The 16,264-nt window shown below is 45.0% G+C and overlaps 1 protein-coding gene across 4 annotated transcripts in view; it reads right to left on the bottom strand.

The window, feature by feature from the left end:
* Positions 1-16,264, bottom strand: part of LOC138748337 (echinoderm microtubule-associated protein-like 1) — a 146,367-nt gene that overhangs the window by 90,667 nt on the left and 39,436 nt on the right. For 3 of the 4 annotated variants that reach the window (XR_011347948.1, XM_069908351.1, XM_069908352.1), the window contains 2 exons: positions 14,974-15,156; positions 14,064-14,190 (listed from right to left, as the gene is read on the bottom strand). Coding sequence is in view for 3 of the 4 variants with exons in the window: in XM_069908351.1 (XP_069764452.1) it covers positions 14,064-14,190; positions 14,974-15,156 (310 nt within the window). In the remaining variant the exon portion in view is untranslated. Of the gene's footprint in view, positions 1-777; positions 909-14,063; positions 14,191-14,973; positions 15,157-16,264 lie in introns of those variants that run through there. The other variant, XM_069908353.1, reaches the window with a different exon arrangement.

The following is a 16,264-nucleotide window of genomic DNA, read 5'->3' as shown; positions in this document are numbered from 1 at the left end:
AGGAAATAAAGTCATATTACTTTACTTTACTGATTAAGACTTAGACCGTGCAAACTATCGACTGCAACCACAGTGCTTTGAAGAAGTCCCAGGGAAAAAAGCCTCAAGTGCAGAGGAACTCAGCATTCTATTGAAGGCAATGGCCGACAACATATTGGGCTGAAACCCTGCATCAGGATTTTTAATTTTTTTAATACATGTTAACAACACAGGGCTAAGGGCTAATAAAACCTTTGCAGCACAAATACACTCAATTAACCGACCAAACCTGTACAGTTTTGGAGGGTGGGAGGAAACTGGAACATCCAGAGAAACTCCACACAGATACGGGGGGGACAACATATGAACTCCTTACAGACAGCTCCGGATTATAACCCAGATCATTGACTCTGTAAATAAATAGCATTGCACCAGTCAAAACATTGACTATCTATCACCTTCCATGGATGCTGCCCGACCTACGGAGCTCCTTCAGTGATCTGTGTGTATTGTTCCATTTTTTCCAGCGTCTCCATTCCCTTTCGTTTCCCAACACACAGAGAAATCCTTTTTCATTTTGAGATGCAGTCATGGATTTTACTTTAAACATTGAAAGATGATTACAGTTAACCAATAACTGGAAGCCACACAGAGATAAGGAAACTCCTACTTAGACACCACACGGACAGTGGTTAATGGCCAGAAGCCATATCCTACTGAGGGACAAAGAACCTTTCTCGCTTCTTGAAACCAAAATTAGCTTTATTTTTATCTGCTAAGTTCATAATCAACACTTACTTGTAGGCTGCTTTCTTCATCTTAGTGGAGAGTTGAAGATTTTTGATTGCTATGAACTTGAATACTTGTTGAGAAGACTAAAGACTTCAGTTTACTTCGCCTGGCAGAACTGTGCTCAGATGGCTGCTACATACAGGAACTAAAACAGACTAATCTGCATATGAAGCTCAGTTCTGAGCCAATCAAGTTCCCCTTTCCTTTTGGGCTTGTTCCAACATTAAACTGGTTAGAAACTGATAGGACTAAATCAACAAACACAGAACAAGTGCCCAGAGACAATGCTGTACAGTCACCATGCAATAAATGTAAACTACCACAGTTTGTGCAAGATGTTAACTAATAACCTACAAATTTAAAATTGAGCTACCAAAGTGAATTCTGAATACAAGCCTTCTTTCATACTTTCCATTCAATCCACTGCATTGAAACTGGCTTCTGGCAGAGCAAATGCATGTCCATGTTCCCTCTCCTGCACCCTTGCAAATCCAGAATTATTTAAACTGCTCTATGTGGACATCCATAGTGCAGTTCAAAGCAATGGGTGGGAAACAGATAGCTTCCCCATCAGGTCTGAGTTAGGCAAGGTTGCCCACTCTCTCCAGTCCCATTTGCGTGCTGCATAGAGCCATTTGCCGAATCCATTAGGAAGGAGTGACTTTGCCAGGCAGTGGAGGGACTCAGGTCAAGGCCTCCCTGTACTTGGACAATGTCGCCATCTTTTGTGCAGACACACAATCGGTCCGCAGATTGATCAGCATCTGTGGCCAGTTTGAGTCAGTATTGGGTGCCAGGGTAAACTGGAACAAGAGCAAGGCAATGTTCTTTGGTAACAGGTCTGACCATCCCCTCACAGTCAAATCTGATTTCCTGAAGGTGTTGAGGATCTGATTTTGGAGAGGCCAAGGCATGCAACAAGAATAGGTCAGAGTGGATCACAAAGGTCCACAGAAATTTGGTCTGTAATGTGGTCCTTTCTCTCAATAACAGAGAAGAACCTGGTCATCAGGTACGAGGTGCTCTCAGTACTGAAAGTGTGGCCCATCCCCCACACCTTCACCCTGGCATTCACCAGAGCAGTCTTTTGGTTCATATGGGGATCCAAGATGGAAAGGATCCGAAGAGTCACCATGTATGAGTCTCCAGACAATAGGGGCAAGGACGTATCCAATGTGGCCCTCATCCTGAGGACCATCTCATATGGCTGCATCATTGTGCGCGGAACCAAAGTACGAGGGCACCAAGTGCCGCTACGTGCTGAGGTTCAATCTGTCTCAGAATGGGCCTGGCCCTGTTACCACACAATGTCCCAGACAGTTGGACATTGCTACAACACTTATCCTTTCTGGACAAGTTTTTCCTAAAACCTTTGACCACAAGGTCATCAGGCCGTAGTCCTGCAGACACTGAAAAATGAGGACTCGATTGTCACAGTGGGGTGGTTTCTGGAGCAGACTGTGCAGGCCATCAGGTGGAATGCCTCATCACCAGTGCTTACAAACAAGTACCAGGACTTGGCTTGGCTGGCATAGAGAGGAGCCCTCCCAGTCAGATCCTTCCTGTATGACTGGAATATCACCCAACATGCACATTGACGCCATGATGACTGCAATGGCACAGAGACAGTCACCCACCTCTTTGCTGAATGCAGATTTGTTAAGAGTGTGTGGAGAAGGATGCAAGGGTCCTTGTCACAGCGGTGAGACAGAAGATCCTCTGATCAATGGGCTGTTCCCAAGGATACACAATCAGACATTCAGATCTGCTGGAAGACCATCAACTCAGTGAAAGACGCACTTTGATCTGCCCGAAACCTGTTGGTCTTTCAGCGCATGGAGATGTGGATGGGGGAATGCTGCTGACTGGCACATTCCAGGCTGCAGGAGTAGGTGCTGAAGGATAAACTGAGGTTTGGTGCAGGATCACAGTTTAGAGTCCTCACATTACCAGGCACTGAGGGGCTGAGACCGAGGGGCAGTCCCTCAACCAACAGAGCGGGGAGAAATGACAACGTGTCACAGGGGTGGTTATGGGGTATTTAGAGAACAAATGTGACAATGTACAATAATGGAAATGTGTAGATATGATTGACACCATGGATGTAAAAAGTCTGAATGGTTTCTTTTTTGTAAATAATTTATTGTGAATAAAGTCTATTTTTGGTATATAAAATAAACGTTCTCTCTCACAGGCCCATTAACTCCCCTTTGATTCTTTCCTGAACTAAAGGGTTATTTATGGAGGTGAGACTCCAGAGGAACACAAGAGCAAACCTGAGCACCCAAGGGAAATCCATGCAGTCCCAGGGAAAACAAGGATCAGGATAATCCCAGATGCCTGGAGCTGCAAGGCAGAGGCCCTCACTGGGTCAATCTTCCCATTATACAACAATAATTAGACCATTGCATCACCCTTGCTTTGTACTTAATTGCTTTTCCTTTACATTGTAATCCTACAGTCTGAAAATTGTGGTCTTTACATGGCTGTACGCAAGGCTATGGAACTTGTTGCCACGGGTGGCTGTGGAAGCCAGGTCAATGGGTGTATTTAAGAAAAGGATTGACAGAAATTTGATTAGTCAGGGCATCAAGAGTCGTGGGGAGAAAGCCGGGGAGTTGAGCTGAGTGGAGAGCGCAAGTGGTAGTGGTAAAAGGGGAAAACAAGTCCAGGCTAGTAATTAACTATAGCCAAACTATTAATCGGTACACTCTCCTGGACGCATATCCCCTCCCTCAAATTTTGGACATGGTGAATGATATTGCGCAGTATCAAGTCTATTCGACCATTGACCTGAAAGCTGCTTATCACCAGCTGCCAATCCGCTCTGAGGACCGTCCATACAAGGCATTTGAGGCTAACGGAAGTTTCTATCAATTCCAGAGGGTCCCTTTCAGTATTACTAATTGGGCTTCTATCTTCCAGAGGCAGATGGACAGAATGGCGGATGAGTGTGGGTTATAGGCTACCTTCCCCTACCTCATTAACGTCACCATCTGAAGCCACACCTTGGAAGACCATGACACGAACCTCCAGTGTTTTCTCCACGTGGCGAAAGCCCTGAACCTCACTTATAACTCTGACAAGTGCATGTTCAGGACTAAACGTCTGGCTATCCTTGGCTATGTGGTGGAGAATGACATCATTGGTCCCCGATCCCGATAGGATGCACCCCCTGTTAGAGCTCCCCGTTCCCAGGACTGCAAAGGCTTTGAGGAGATGCCTGGGGTTTTCCTCATATTACCCCCAGTGGATCCCTCAATACACTGAAGAGGTTCGCCCTCTCTTAAAAGCCTCTAATTTCCCCCTCTTGGCTGAAGCCCAAATGGCTTTCAACTACCTTCAAAACCACATTACGAAAGTCGCCATGCACAAAGTGGACGAGAATGTATCTTTCCAAGTGGAAAGCGACACTTTGGACGTAGCCCTAGCTGCTACCTTCAACCAGGTGGTCAGGCCAGTTGCATTTTTTTCGTGGACATTACAAGGCCACAAGCTCCGAAACCCATCTGTGGAAAAGGAGGCTCCACCTATTGTAGAAGCTGTAGGGCAATGGAGACCCTACCTTGCTGGTAGAAGATTTACGCTCCTCACTGACCAGCGCTCGGTTGCATTCATGTTCAATAATGTCAAGAGGGGAAAAATCAAGAATGACAAGATTGCTAGGTGGAGGATCGAACTCTCCAACTACAATTATGTCATTGCCTATCGGCCAGGAGCCCTTAATGAACCCCCCAGATACCTTATCCAGAGGAAGCTGTGCCTCTGCACACACCGGACAACTGCGGTCTCTGCATAATGAGCTCTGCTATCCAGGGGTTACCCGCATGGTTCATTTTGTCAAGGCACGCAATTTGCCCTACTCCATGGAGAATGTCAGGGAAATGACCAGGTTCTGCCAGGTCTTCATGGAGTACAAGTCGCACTTCTACCGCCCCGCGAAGACACACCTGATCAAGTCATCTAGGCCCTTCGTACAGCTCAGTGTCAATTTTAAGAGACCTGTCCCCTTCATGAACGGGAACTCCTTCTTCCTCTCAATCACTAACGAGTACTCCTGCTTCCTGTTTGCCATCCCATGTCCAGACACATCCACTTCATCAGTCATAAAGGCCATAGACTCCACTTTCGCCCTGTGCGGTATCCCAGCTATATTCATAGTAACCAGGACTCAGCCTTTATGAGTGACGAGCTACGTCACTACTTGCTGGTGATAGATATCGCGTCCAGCAGGACTACTAGCTACAACCCCCAGGTGAACAGGTGTCGAAAAGGAGAACACCATGGTCTGAAAGGCTGTCAAACTGGCCCTGAAGTCAAAAGGCCTTCCAGACTCACGTTGACAGGAAGTCCTCCCTATGGCGCTCCATTCCATCCGGTCGCTTCTATAGACCACGACCAATGCTACTCCTCACGAGCTCCTATTCACTTTTGAAAGAAGGTCAGCATTGGGAACTACACTCCCAACCTGGCTCATCACTTCTGGTCCAGTCCTTCTCAGGAAGCACGTGAGGAGAAGCAAGACCTACCCCCCTGGTGGAAAAGGTGAAACTGCTCCACACCAATCCCAAGTACGTCATTGTGGAGAACACGGATGGCAGGGAGGATATCGTCTCCATCAGGGATCTGGCACCCACCAGAACAGAGGGTCCGTTGCCTCAGATGCCTTGCAAGCCACAGAGCTCATTCTCGCCACCCTCAGTCAGGTTCAGGAGGAAAGTGCATCAAAATCCACCTTTGAGCCAGAGTCCCAGCCCGCCTCTCCTCCCTCACAAGGGGACCAGGAGACCCACGGAATCCAAGACCCCCCAGCGCTAAAGCACTCCACCAGGATCTCCAACCCACCGGACCGTTTAAATCTGAATTTATAAATAACTGTATATTTTTCAACCATTTTTTTCTGAACCCATGATCTCTGTCTTCATTTACAGACCCTAAATTCTACAGGAAGGGGTGAATACAGTAAACTGGGACTCACTGGTTGTGTGTTGTGCTCCACCCCCATCTGCTCACATATAACCCTGGTTTCCTACCTAAACACAGAACCCTTCCAAAGACCACTATGAGACCCTACCCATAATTATAAAAGCTTTTGTTCTCCCTCCAGTCATGAGAGCTTTTATTCATATTATCTTTTTTTAAAATTTTTTATTTTTCACACCATAAATCACATTAGCCATGATATACACTTTTTCTTTTTCACACATATACAGTGACTTTTTCTCCCCCCCCCCCCATCCCTCCTCCCAAGCCACCCCCCCCCCACCCCCCCCACTCTCATCCATTTTAGGTATACAATCTAGGTTGCATTAAACCAGTCAGACAATGTTGTCATTCAACAAAAATACACCAGAAATTCTACTGAGTCCATTCTTTTCTTTCCTTCTATTCACATTATCGAGGGAATTTACAAGCCTCAGAAACTGTAAGGATACCAGATCAGTTCAAACAATTAAGCCAACCAGTTCATATTTGGTGCAATAGACATTTGATAATTTTTGGTTTAGCGTGAGAGTTAGAAAAATCCATTCCAAGTATCTTTCCCATTTACACAGTCTTATTTTATTCTTCTCACATTTCCATCAACTCCTATCCTGCCCCATAGATTCTACCCCTCACCCACATACCAGTAGACAACTTACTACAACCAAATTAATCTACCAGCTGATAGGTTTTCGGGTAGAAGAGGAAACCTGAGCACCTGGGGAAAATTCACGTGGTCACTGAGAGAACATGCAAACTTCACACAGACAATGCCCTGAGTCAGATTTGAACCTGGGTCACTAGACTGATGAGACAGCAACAGTAATGTTGCTTTGCCCTGTTAAGTACAGTGAAAGAGTTCGATAAACAGTGATAATTTGACAGGTTTCAGACCAGCAAGAAGTCAAACAAGGCGGCCACATTGTCAAGAACTAGGTTGCTCGGGGCGCAAACACATGAGCAAACCTGAAGGCAGAGTACATGCTTAATGGTTGGGCACTTAACAGTGTGGAAGAGCTGAGGGACCCTGGGATCCAAATCCATCTCTCAAGGTTGCCAGGCAAGTTTATAGGACAGTCAAAAAGGCCTATGGGATGCTGAGCTTCATTAGTCGAGAGATTGAGTTAAAGATTCATGAGGTAATGTTGCAGCTCTATAAATCTCTGGTGAGATCATACAGTGGTCACCTCATTACAGGAAGGATGTGGAAGCAGAGGAGATTTCAAGGCAAGTCAAGTCGTTTACTGTCATCTGATTGCACAACAAAACAGTGTTCTCCGATAACACACATACAGACAAAAATGCAGGACAAGTATTCATATTTACAAATAAATAAACAGATATTGTTTTGTAAATATGCAAGTCTCGGAGGGTTAGTGTGAGCAGTTCCTTTGATCGTTAAGTATTCTCACTGCCTGTGGGAAGAATATTTGCCAGGATTGGAAAATATGTCTTGTGAGGCAAGGTTAACAGAGCTAGAGCTCTTTGGAGTGAAGAAGGATGAGAGGTGACTTAATAGAGGTCTACGAGATTCCGAGAGGCATAGATAGGGAGGGCAGCCAGTGACCCCCGAAGTTATCTGTACAAAGTGAAGAGAGGAAGGTTTAGGGGAGACAACAAGGGCACGATTTTTTTTATGTTATGGGTGCCTGGAATGCATTGCCAGGGTAAAGGCTGGAACATTAGGGGCATTTACAAAGCTCTTCGGCAGGCACATGGATGTAAGAAAAATCGAGGATTATGAGATGAGGAGGGTTTAGTTTTGGTAGCTTTTTATATGTCAGCACAACATGGTGGGTGGAAGGGCCTGTACTGTGCTGTCATGTTCTATATTTAAATAAAACTTCAATCATCTCAGAACAAACTGTGAAACCGACTGCTAGCAGTTTCAACAAGACATCATCTCTCTGAAATGCACTCCCAGTTTCTGTGGACATGAGTAAAACACGAGAATCTGCATACACCGTATTGAAGTAAAAACACACAAAGCTGAAGCAGGTCAAGCAGTGCCCCTTCCACCCACCCCCCCCCAACTCTTTTGCTCAGATGTCTCCTAATATTTCCCACACCTTGATGAAGGGCTCAAGCTCAAAACATTTGTTATGTATTTTTTACCTTTGCTATTTCAGGGTCACTGTTTCACCTGTTGAGTTTCTTCAGCTTTGTGTGTTTTTACCATATACATGCATATTTTTTGGACAGCACAGATAGTGTAGCAGTCAGCACCACTCTGTTACAGTGCCGGCAACCCAGATTCGAATCCACTCCTGTCTGTAAGGAGTTTGCATGTTCTCATCATGTGCTTGGGCAGTGAGCACTTGTGGACAGGAAAAACCTGTTACCGTGATGTATCTCTAAATAAATAAATAGTTAGATAAAGTAGTTTGAGTACATTTGCCAGTCTCTCCTCCCGGATGGTCTTGATTTCAATGCTAGGTGAATTGTTTCAGTGCAACTTGATGGCCCAGAATGGCATGTTCCATTTCTAACCACACAAAAAAAAACAGAGCAGATGCTTATTTGGCCAAGTTCCTTGTAACACTGAGCCAAGATCATGTTTGATTCCGAGCACGCGTGCCCACACCGATTCCACAGCTGCATTCAGCTTTTGCAGCCATGCCGCTGGGGATTGACCGAGGCCACGCCGCTGTGGGAGATTCTGCAGGCAGATTATTCCACAAGGGGTGTCTTGATCTCAGGTGGCAGACCCCCAACTTTGGCCTGCCCGAGGGCACTTATTCAGGCAAGCAAGGAGCCTGCGGTTGCTGGGGAAGGAGAATGATAGGCCAACATGCTGAAGGAACTCAGCGGAACACGCAGTGTCCTATTGCTTTCCAAGTTTCTCCAGAACTTGTGTATTGATCTTTATTCAGCTACTTCAGTGGTATTTAAAAGCAGTTAAAACATGAAATTAAATTTCTAAGGTATCAAACAAAATGGAGCAGAGGTCCTCTCTAATGAGGCAGCACCTAATGATAATCATGAAGAAGGAACTCTCATTCTCCAAATGCCTTCCCTCAGAATTTTTCTTTAAAGAGATACAACACAGTATCAGGCCCTTCCTGCCCATGAGCCAGTGCCGCCAAATATACATTTTTGGAGTATATGGGGCAGCATGGTTAGCGTAGCAGTTAGTGAAACGCTGTTACAGCACCAGCGATCCGGGTTCGAATCCGCCGCTGCCTGTTTGAATGCTCTCTCCGTGTCTGCGTGAGTTTCCTCGGGGGGGGGGGGCTCCGGTTTCCTCCCACCTTTCAAAACACTGATTGAAGGTTAATCGGGTGAAATTGCCAGCATAAGGCTCTTGAGTCGGAAGGACCTATTCAGTTTTCAAATTTATTGTCAGAGTCAGATGAAAGTGAAAATTGAGTATAAAGGCACAAAATATCCAAATGCATTTGGATTTAGATGAACATAAACAAATTACATTTATCTGGTGCACTTAATGTAACAACCTTCCTAAGGACAACTATAAGGTCATTGCTCAGCCTTTTAAACTGTAGGAAATGAAGACGCACTTTTATTTTAATTTTTCCAAGGCTCATAGAACATTATTACATACTTCATATAGTATTTTAAAATTAGAGTCTCACCAAATCTCCCCCCACCGCCCCCCTCAACTGCTAACATTTAAAAACAGAAGGGGTGCATTTATTTAACTTTTGGGGTGTGATATATAGCCTGTGTATCCAGTTATATTGTATCATGTGTAACCTCGTGTTTATTGTATTTCTCATAGTTCCGGAGCATAGCTTTTCCCATTTTTCATCTTTATGACACACCATGAAGAAAGCCTCTACTTCCTCAGGAGTTTGCGGAGGAGCTAGTGGAGTTGTTCAAGTGAACCGGTACGGACAGCCTGTTTCCATGCTGTCAACGGTTATATAGTACAGACATGGCATCACACACAATCCTGAAATTCTTTTTCTTCAGGTGAGGTAAAATGCACAGTTATTGGTCATGCCAAATAAACTAAACAGAGTACATAGGTAAACAAATAAAGAAATGTAAAAAAAACTGTGCAATAGAGAGAGAGAAAAAAAATCAATCAAGTGCAAAGAATCCTTAAATTGTTCCTGAACCTGGTGGGGGCCAGTCTTGCGGTACTGATACCTCTTTCCCAATGGCAGCAGTGAGAACAGAGCGTGTGCTGGGTGGGGTGGGTCTTTGGTGATCGCTGCTGCCCTCCGACGGCAGCGACGGAGTTACCATGGTGTATGTATGTCTATATTTGAGGTGTAGAATTACAGGATAACAAGTTCATGCCAAGTTTCCCAACGAACTACCATAAATTTACAGATCATTCTTATCAATTTCACTATTAATTTGCTCCTGCATATTAAAGTACAAATCAAACCATTGCTCTTGAAAAGGTTCTCTATTCGGTGAAGGGACCATTGATTTGAAAACCACAGCTGATGACTTAAAGAACAAATACAACAAAAATCAGAAACGGAATTAATGAAAATATCCATTTCTGAATATCATTCCAATTTTTGTTTTAATGTGTTGGTGGCATTTTAATTCAAACAGACAATTCCCTGAAACTGAATGCAGAAGGAGGAGTGAAAGAGTCCACAACAATTACAATTTATAAATGAGAAGGGGGAGAGAGGGGGGAGTAAAAGGTCAAAAAGAAACACTGATCATTAACACAGGCGCACCCCAAGGAAGCCCACTGCTCTATACACCCATGACTGTGTGGCCGGGCACAATTCCAACGCCACCTACAAGTTTGACAATGATGCCACAGTTGTCGGCAGAATCACACACAGCAATGAGGAAGCGAACAGGAGGGAGATAGATCAACGCGCTGAATTGTGTCACAGCAACAACCTTGCGCTCAACGTCGGCAAAACCAAGTGTGGGGATACGACCACCGGCCGACTGCAGGGGATGATCTCTGCACCTGCAGGAAGACCACCTAAGGGGCTGACTCCACCTGGGCGGCTGTCAATCAGTCGACCTGAATATAAACCTCAGCCGGCGCCCCCAAGCCAGTCACTCGGGGAGCCACCAAGGCTTGAACTGGTGTTCAGACTTTTACAGAAATAAAGCCTGTTCTACAGTCTTTTGAGTTTTGTACTTGCTCACTGCTACTTCAGCGCACCACACCAAGGAGATGATTGTGGACTTCAGGAGGAAGTCAGGGCAACACAACCCAGTCTTCATCAGTGGACAGGGTCAAGAGAGGTATCAACATCTCCAAGGATCTGTCCTGGAGGCTCCAAGTTGATGCGATCATGAAGAAGGCTCGCCAGCGGCTACACTTTGTGAGGTGTCTGAGGAGATTCAGTAAATTTCTACAGGTGGACCGTGGAGAGCATTCTGGCTGGTTGCATCACTGCCTGGTACGGAGGCACCAATTCTCAGGATAAGAATAAACTCCAGAGGGTTGTTCACTCGGCCTGCGACATCACAGGTACCAGACTTTACTCCATCGAGGACATCGACATGTGTCTTATTAAAAGCAGCCTCTATCTTCAAAGACCCCCACCACCCAGGCCATGCACTCTTCACTCTGCTACCATCAGGGAAAAGGTACAGGATCCTGAAGACGAGCACCCCGCTGCACATCAGATTCCTGAATAATCAATGAACCAAAGACACGGCCTCACTTTTCATGCATTATTATTGTTATTTTATTTATAGTAATGTCATAAGATGATTATAATATGAATATTTGCCCTGTGATTCTGCCACAAAACATCGAATTTCATGACTTGTTCATGACAATAAATCGGATTCTGATAAATATGCACTGAAAGCTGGAGTTGATGTTCAGTGTACGTAGGGTACTCCATGAAGGAAGATCATTCAAATTGTAGATCAATGCATGCTCAGAAAGGGAAAGATATGTGCAGGGGAGGAAGATGGGATCTTATTGATTTTTTTTAAATTCTACCTAATATTGATTGGATGGATAATGCAAAGCATCTCCACTGTTTAGGGCATTGGAATAAAGGATCAATTTAAAAGTTTGCAATTAGGAAAAAATCAATTCCTGAGCACTCAATTTATTGCCATAGCAAATAGAGGATGTGAATTTTAAGTAAAAAAATCAAAAGGATTTTGCATTTACGTTTCTTTACAGCAACAAAGATCATTCAGCCTATTGGATCCATGCTGGTTCTCAGAACAATTCCATTTATCCCATTGTCCCACTTATTTTCATGGGATCTATTCTCCCTTGGAGCCCATCAAGTTGCCACCCCTCTCCTTCTCCCCTCCTGCAAGATTCAGCAACAAGCACTGGCCAAATAAGTGACTAAAATGACAATAGGGGTTTATTGTCATATACACAAGTACAATGTGCGGAATGCACCAACATTCTCATTTGCTTCAGCCACAAAGGTATGCAAGATAACCCAACTACAATAACTATACAATGTAGAAAGGATCATAGGCCATAAGACACAGGAGCAGAAATAGACCATTCAGCCCATCGACTCTGGCCCGCAATTTAATCATGAGCTAATCCATTTCCCCACTCAGCCCCTTTGTCCAGCCTTCTCCCCAAAATTTTTGATGCCCTGGCTAATCAAGAAACTATCAATCGCTATCTTAAATACACCCAATGACCTGACCTCCACAACCACCTGTGGCACAAATTCCATCTTTTCACCTCCCTCTGGCTGAAGAAATTCCTTCATACAAGAATATAAATGAATGCTCACAGTAGGTACAAGAAAAAAGTGATGTTCAATCTTGTAGACAGATCTTTTGGTGGCCCTGGAGTAGGTTATGGTTAAGGATTGAGGTAGTAAGATGAGATCCAAGACCCTAAGAGCTGTTAGAATGAAATTGTTCTTGAACTTTGAGGTGCTGGTGAGATTGTGACCAGGTTGATGGTGGTTCTTCATGATGTTGGATGCCTTCTTGTGGCAGCGCCTGAAGTAGGTGGTCTCAACGGATGGGTTATCAATGGATTAACCAACTTTAGGACATGGAAGAAACCATATGGAAGCCCAAGGAGTCATGGCGAGAGATGTAAACTCCACAGAGAAAATACTAAAGATGAGGATTGAAGTTAAACAGGAAAGTCTGCAAACGTTGCTAGAAACTCTCAGCAGGTCACACAGCATTATAGGAAGTAAAAAGTAACCATTGTTTCAGGCCCAAATCCTTCATCAAAGTATGAGCAAAAGGCAGACAGGTTCCTGAATAAAAAGATGGGGGAGGTCGGAGGAGAACAGACCAACAGACAAGAGGGCACTGGTGGATATAGGTGGGAGAGAAGAGAAAACACTAGAAACCAGGAGTGAACCCCAGGTCAGAGCATTCCCTCAAGCATGACTGACTCACTCCAGGAACTTTAATTTAAACAGGACCCTGCTGCAATCACATGATATCTGCATGTTAGAGCATTGGGAATTAGAAAGACTTTCATTCTGGAAACGACATTAATCAAGTCAAACCACATCAATAGTTCTGAACACAGATCAAGGGAAATTTGGTTTCTGAGAAACATAGGACAGAGCAGACTGGGTCAGGCCCTACAGCCCAAAAGTCTGTGCTGACAGTGATCCAATCCAATCCCATCTGCTGCACATGGCCTGCACCCTTCCATTCCCTGCCTCTCAAATATTGCCATCATACCTGCTTCTGCCACCTATCCTTGGAGAACAGTCCAGCCACCTCTGAGTAAGGAAAACTTGCCTCATAAATCTCCTTTAAACTTCCCTCCGCTCGCCCCAGACTCGAGTTCACATGTATTTGACATTTCTACCCGAAGGGAAAAGACTGACTCGGCCTCTCACCCATTTTCTCTTCAAACAATCTGAGTTTTCCGAACTCTCTTGATATCTCGTACCCTCCAATCCAGGCAACATTATTCAATCGGTTCACTTTACCCTGACTGAAGATTACTTCATTTTGATTTATATGGACCTGAAGGTCATGGGAACAATACTTATAAATCAAATTTCCATATAAAAAGGATGGAAGTCAGAAAAAGTGAGCACCATCTGGTTTGCACAACACTATCACAGAGCCAGGAACCAGAGTTAGAATCTGCTGTTGTCCGCAAACTTTGTACGTTGTCCCAGTGACTGTGTGGGTTTCCTCCAAGAGCTCCAGTTTCCTCCCTCATTCTAAAGATGTATTGGGGTTGGTAGGTTAATTAATCATGTGGGTGGCACAGGTTCATGGGGTATGTTACCAAGCAGTATCGCTAAATTTAATGATATCCAGGGCAGGATACGTCGTGGCTCAAATATCCTTGGGAGCAACAGTGGAGATTTGCAAATACCAGTGTAATGTACCAAGTTGGCATTGTGGTGTACGATAAAAGACCAGATCACTCCCACCTTTTGGATGTCGCCTCTTTCCTGGGTGATGATGGTGATTGAGGTATGGCATTGCATCTTTTTGGAGGTGTTGCAGTCCCATTACTCAGGCTGGGCTTAGAAGGTAATGTCTGCATGAATAGGCGAGCTGAGAAAAGGAGATAAAAACACATATTAAATGCTGGAGGAACTCAGCTGGTCTTGCAGCATCCAGTAATATAAAGATATATTACTGACGTTTTGGGCCTGAGCCCTTCTTCAAAGTATGAGTAAAAAAAAACAGACAGGCATCTGAATAAAGACTGGGGAAGAGAAAGGGGGAAGAATGGGGAGGGGGAGGAGTCCAGACCAATTGGATTAGGTGTTAATTGGATATGATAAGAGGAAAGGTGATAAATGAATTTGGCTTTGTGAAAGGAGGGAAAAGTGGGGGGAGGGGAAGAGAGAGAGAAAGAGAGAGAGAGAGAGAAAGCAAGCTGGGGGGGAGGAGATAGGGGAGATGGGGAGGAGGGTTAATGGAAATCCAAGTTGATGTTAATGCCATCCGGTTGGAGGGTGCTCAGATGGACTATGGTGTTGTTCCCCCGATTTGAGGGTGGTCTCAGTCTGGCCGTGCATGAGACCACGGACAGACATGCCAGTAAGGAAATGGCCTGGGGAATTGAAATAGATGGCAACTTGGAGATCCATCCTATTGCGGCGATACAACTGGAGAGGAAATACTGCCATAAAGTCACAAGTCCTGACAGAAATCCTTGCTCTCCAGGCAGATGCTGAGGTCAAGTGCAATACACGAGTGAAATAAAAGCAGAATGCACTGAAAACACACAGCAAATGAGGGGACAGGAGATAGTTAATGTTGCAGGCTGATGATCTTGCAAAATTCTAACACTAGATCCCTGCCCCGAACCGTTGACCGCTCCTCTCCTACCTCTGGTGGGCCCTCTTTTATTCAGCAAGGTGTGTTGCTCCTCGGCAAATGCTAGCCGTCGCACAACATCCGCCAGCGCAGCCTTCAGAACTTGGATCTCGTCATCCTGCAGCTGCATCCGCTGCTCGAGGGAGGAGATTCGGTCGTCAATGTCCATGCTGCTGGCTACTGATATGCTGTCATCTGTCAAAGAGGAAAGTATGAAAAAGGTCAAGGAACACAAGTTTACATCGCAGGTGCAGAAAGTCATTTGGCCCATCCTGTTCCTGCTAGCTAAAAACACCTTGGGTTAATCCCGCTTCCCAGTTGATGATCAGTATACAAAATTGCTGGAGAAACTCAATAGGCCTCACAGTATAAAGGGTAACCAAGGTATTGACAAAGGGCTCAGGCCCAAAACATTAGCTCTCCTTTACTTCCTACGGATACTGTGTGACCTGCTGTGTTTCTCCACCACTTTCAGGCACTGCTCTCAACCCCTGCCTCTGCATACTTTCTTCTTTAACTCCAGTTCTTGGTCCACAGGTTACAACTCATCCAATACTTCAAAACAAGGGAACAATTTCTTCAAAAGTAAAACATGAAAGTCTGCAGACACTGTGGTTGAAGTAAAAGCACAATGCGGGAGAAACTCAGCAAGACAAACAAGGTTTATATAGCAAAAGATACATAACCAATATTTCGGGCTTGAGCCCTTCATCAAGGTATGAACAACATGCATGCAGGTGCCCGAACAAAATGGTGGGGGGGGCAGGGGGAGAGCACAGTCCCAAAGGCAGGAGGTAATAGGCAATAAGGGAGGGGGGGGAAGGCTCTGTGAATGGAGTTGGAAGGGGGTACAGAGCAAGAGGAAAGGAGGAGGAAGAGAGGGAGGGAGACCGAGGAGTAGACTAGCAAAAACCAGAGAAGTCAATGTTAAAGCAATCCACTTGGAACAGTTTCCTCTCCCACTTTCTTTACAGCAAGCTCCGGATTCCCAGCTCGTTACTTTGACACTTTATCCCAGGAGGTCCATGATGCCTTATAAACTAAATCCCTTCTGAATCCATGTTCCTCTGTCCCCTGCACTTTCATGAGCAGATCTCCCCTGCATCTCCATGTGCCTGTCCAGTTGTTGAGTGACATTATTTCTCAACTTTGTCCAATGACAGAGAGAACCTATGGAAGTCTCTCCTTCCCCACATTCCCCAATGGCCTATGAGAATGCTGTTCAAATCCCGAAACAGGAGCAGTAAAAATACTGGAACCTTATTAAAGAATCCATTCATATAACAGCACCAGCGACCCGGGT

Source organism: Narcine bancroftii, chromosome 13, assembly GCF_036971445.1.
Source record: "Narcine bancroftii isolate sNarBan1 chromosome 13, sNarBan1.hap1, whole genome shotgun sequence".
In the NCBI taxonomy this organism is placed as follows: domain Eukaryota; kingdom Metazoa; phylum Chordata; class Chondrichthyes; order Torpediniformes; family Narcinidae; genus Narcine; species Narcine bancroftii.
Note: the sequence above shows the minus strand (reverse complement) of the source record. Positions and strands in the feature narration are given on the sequence as shown.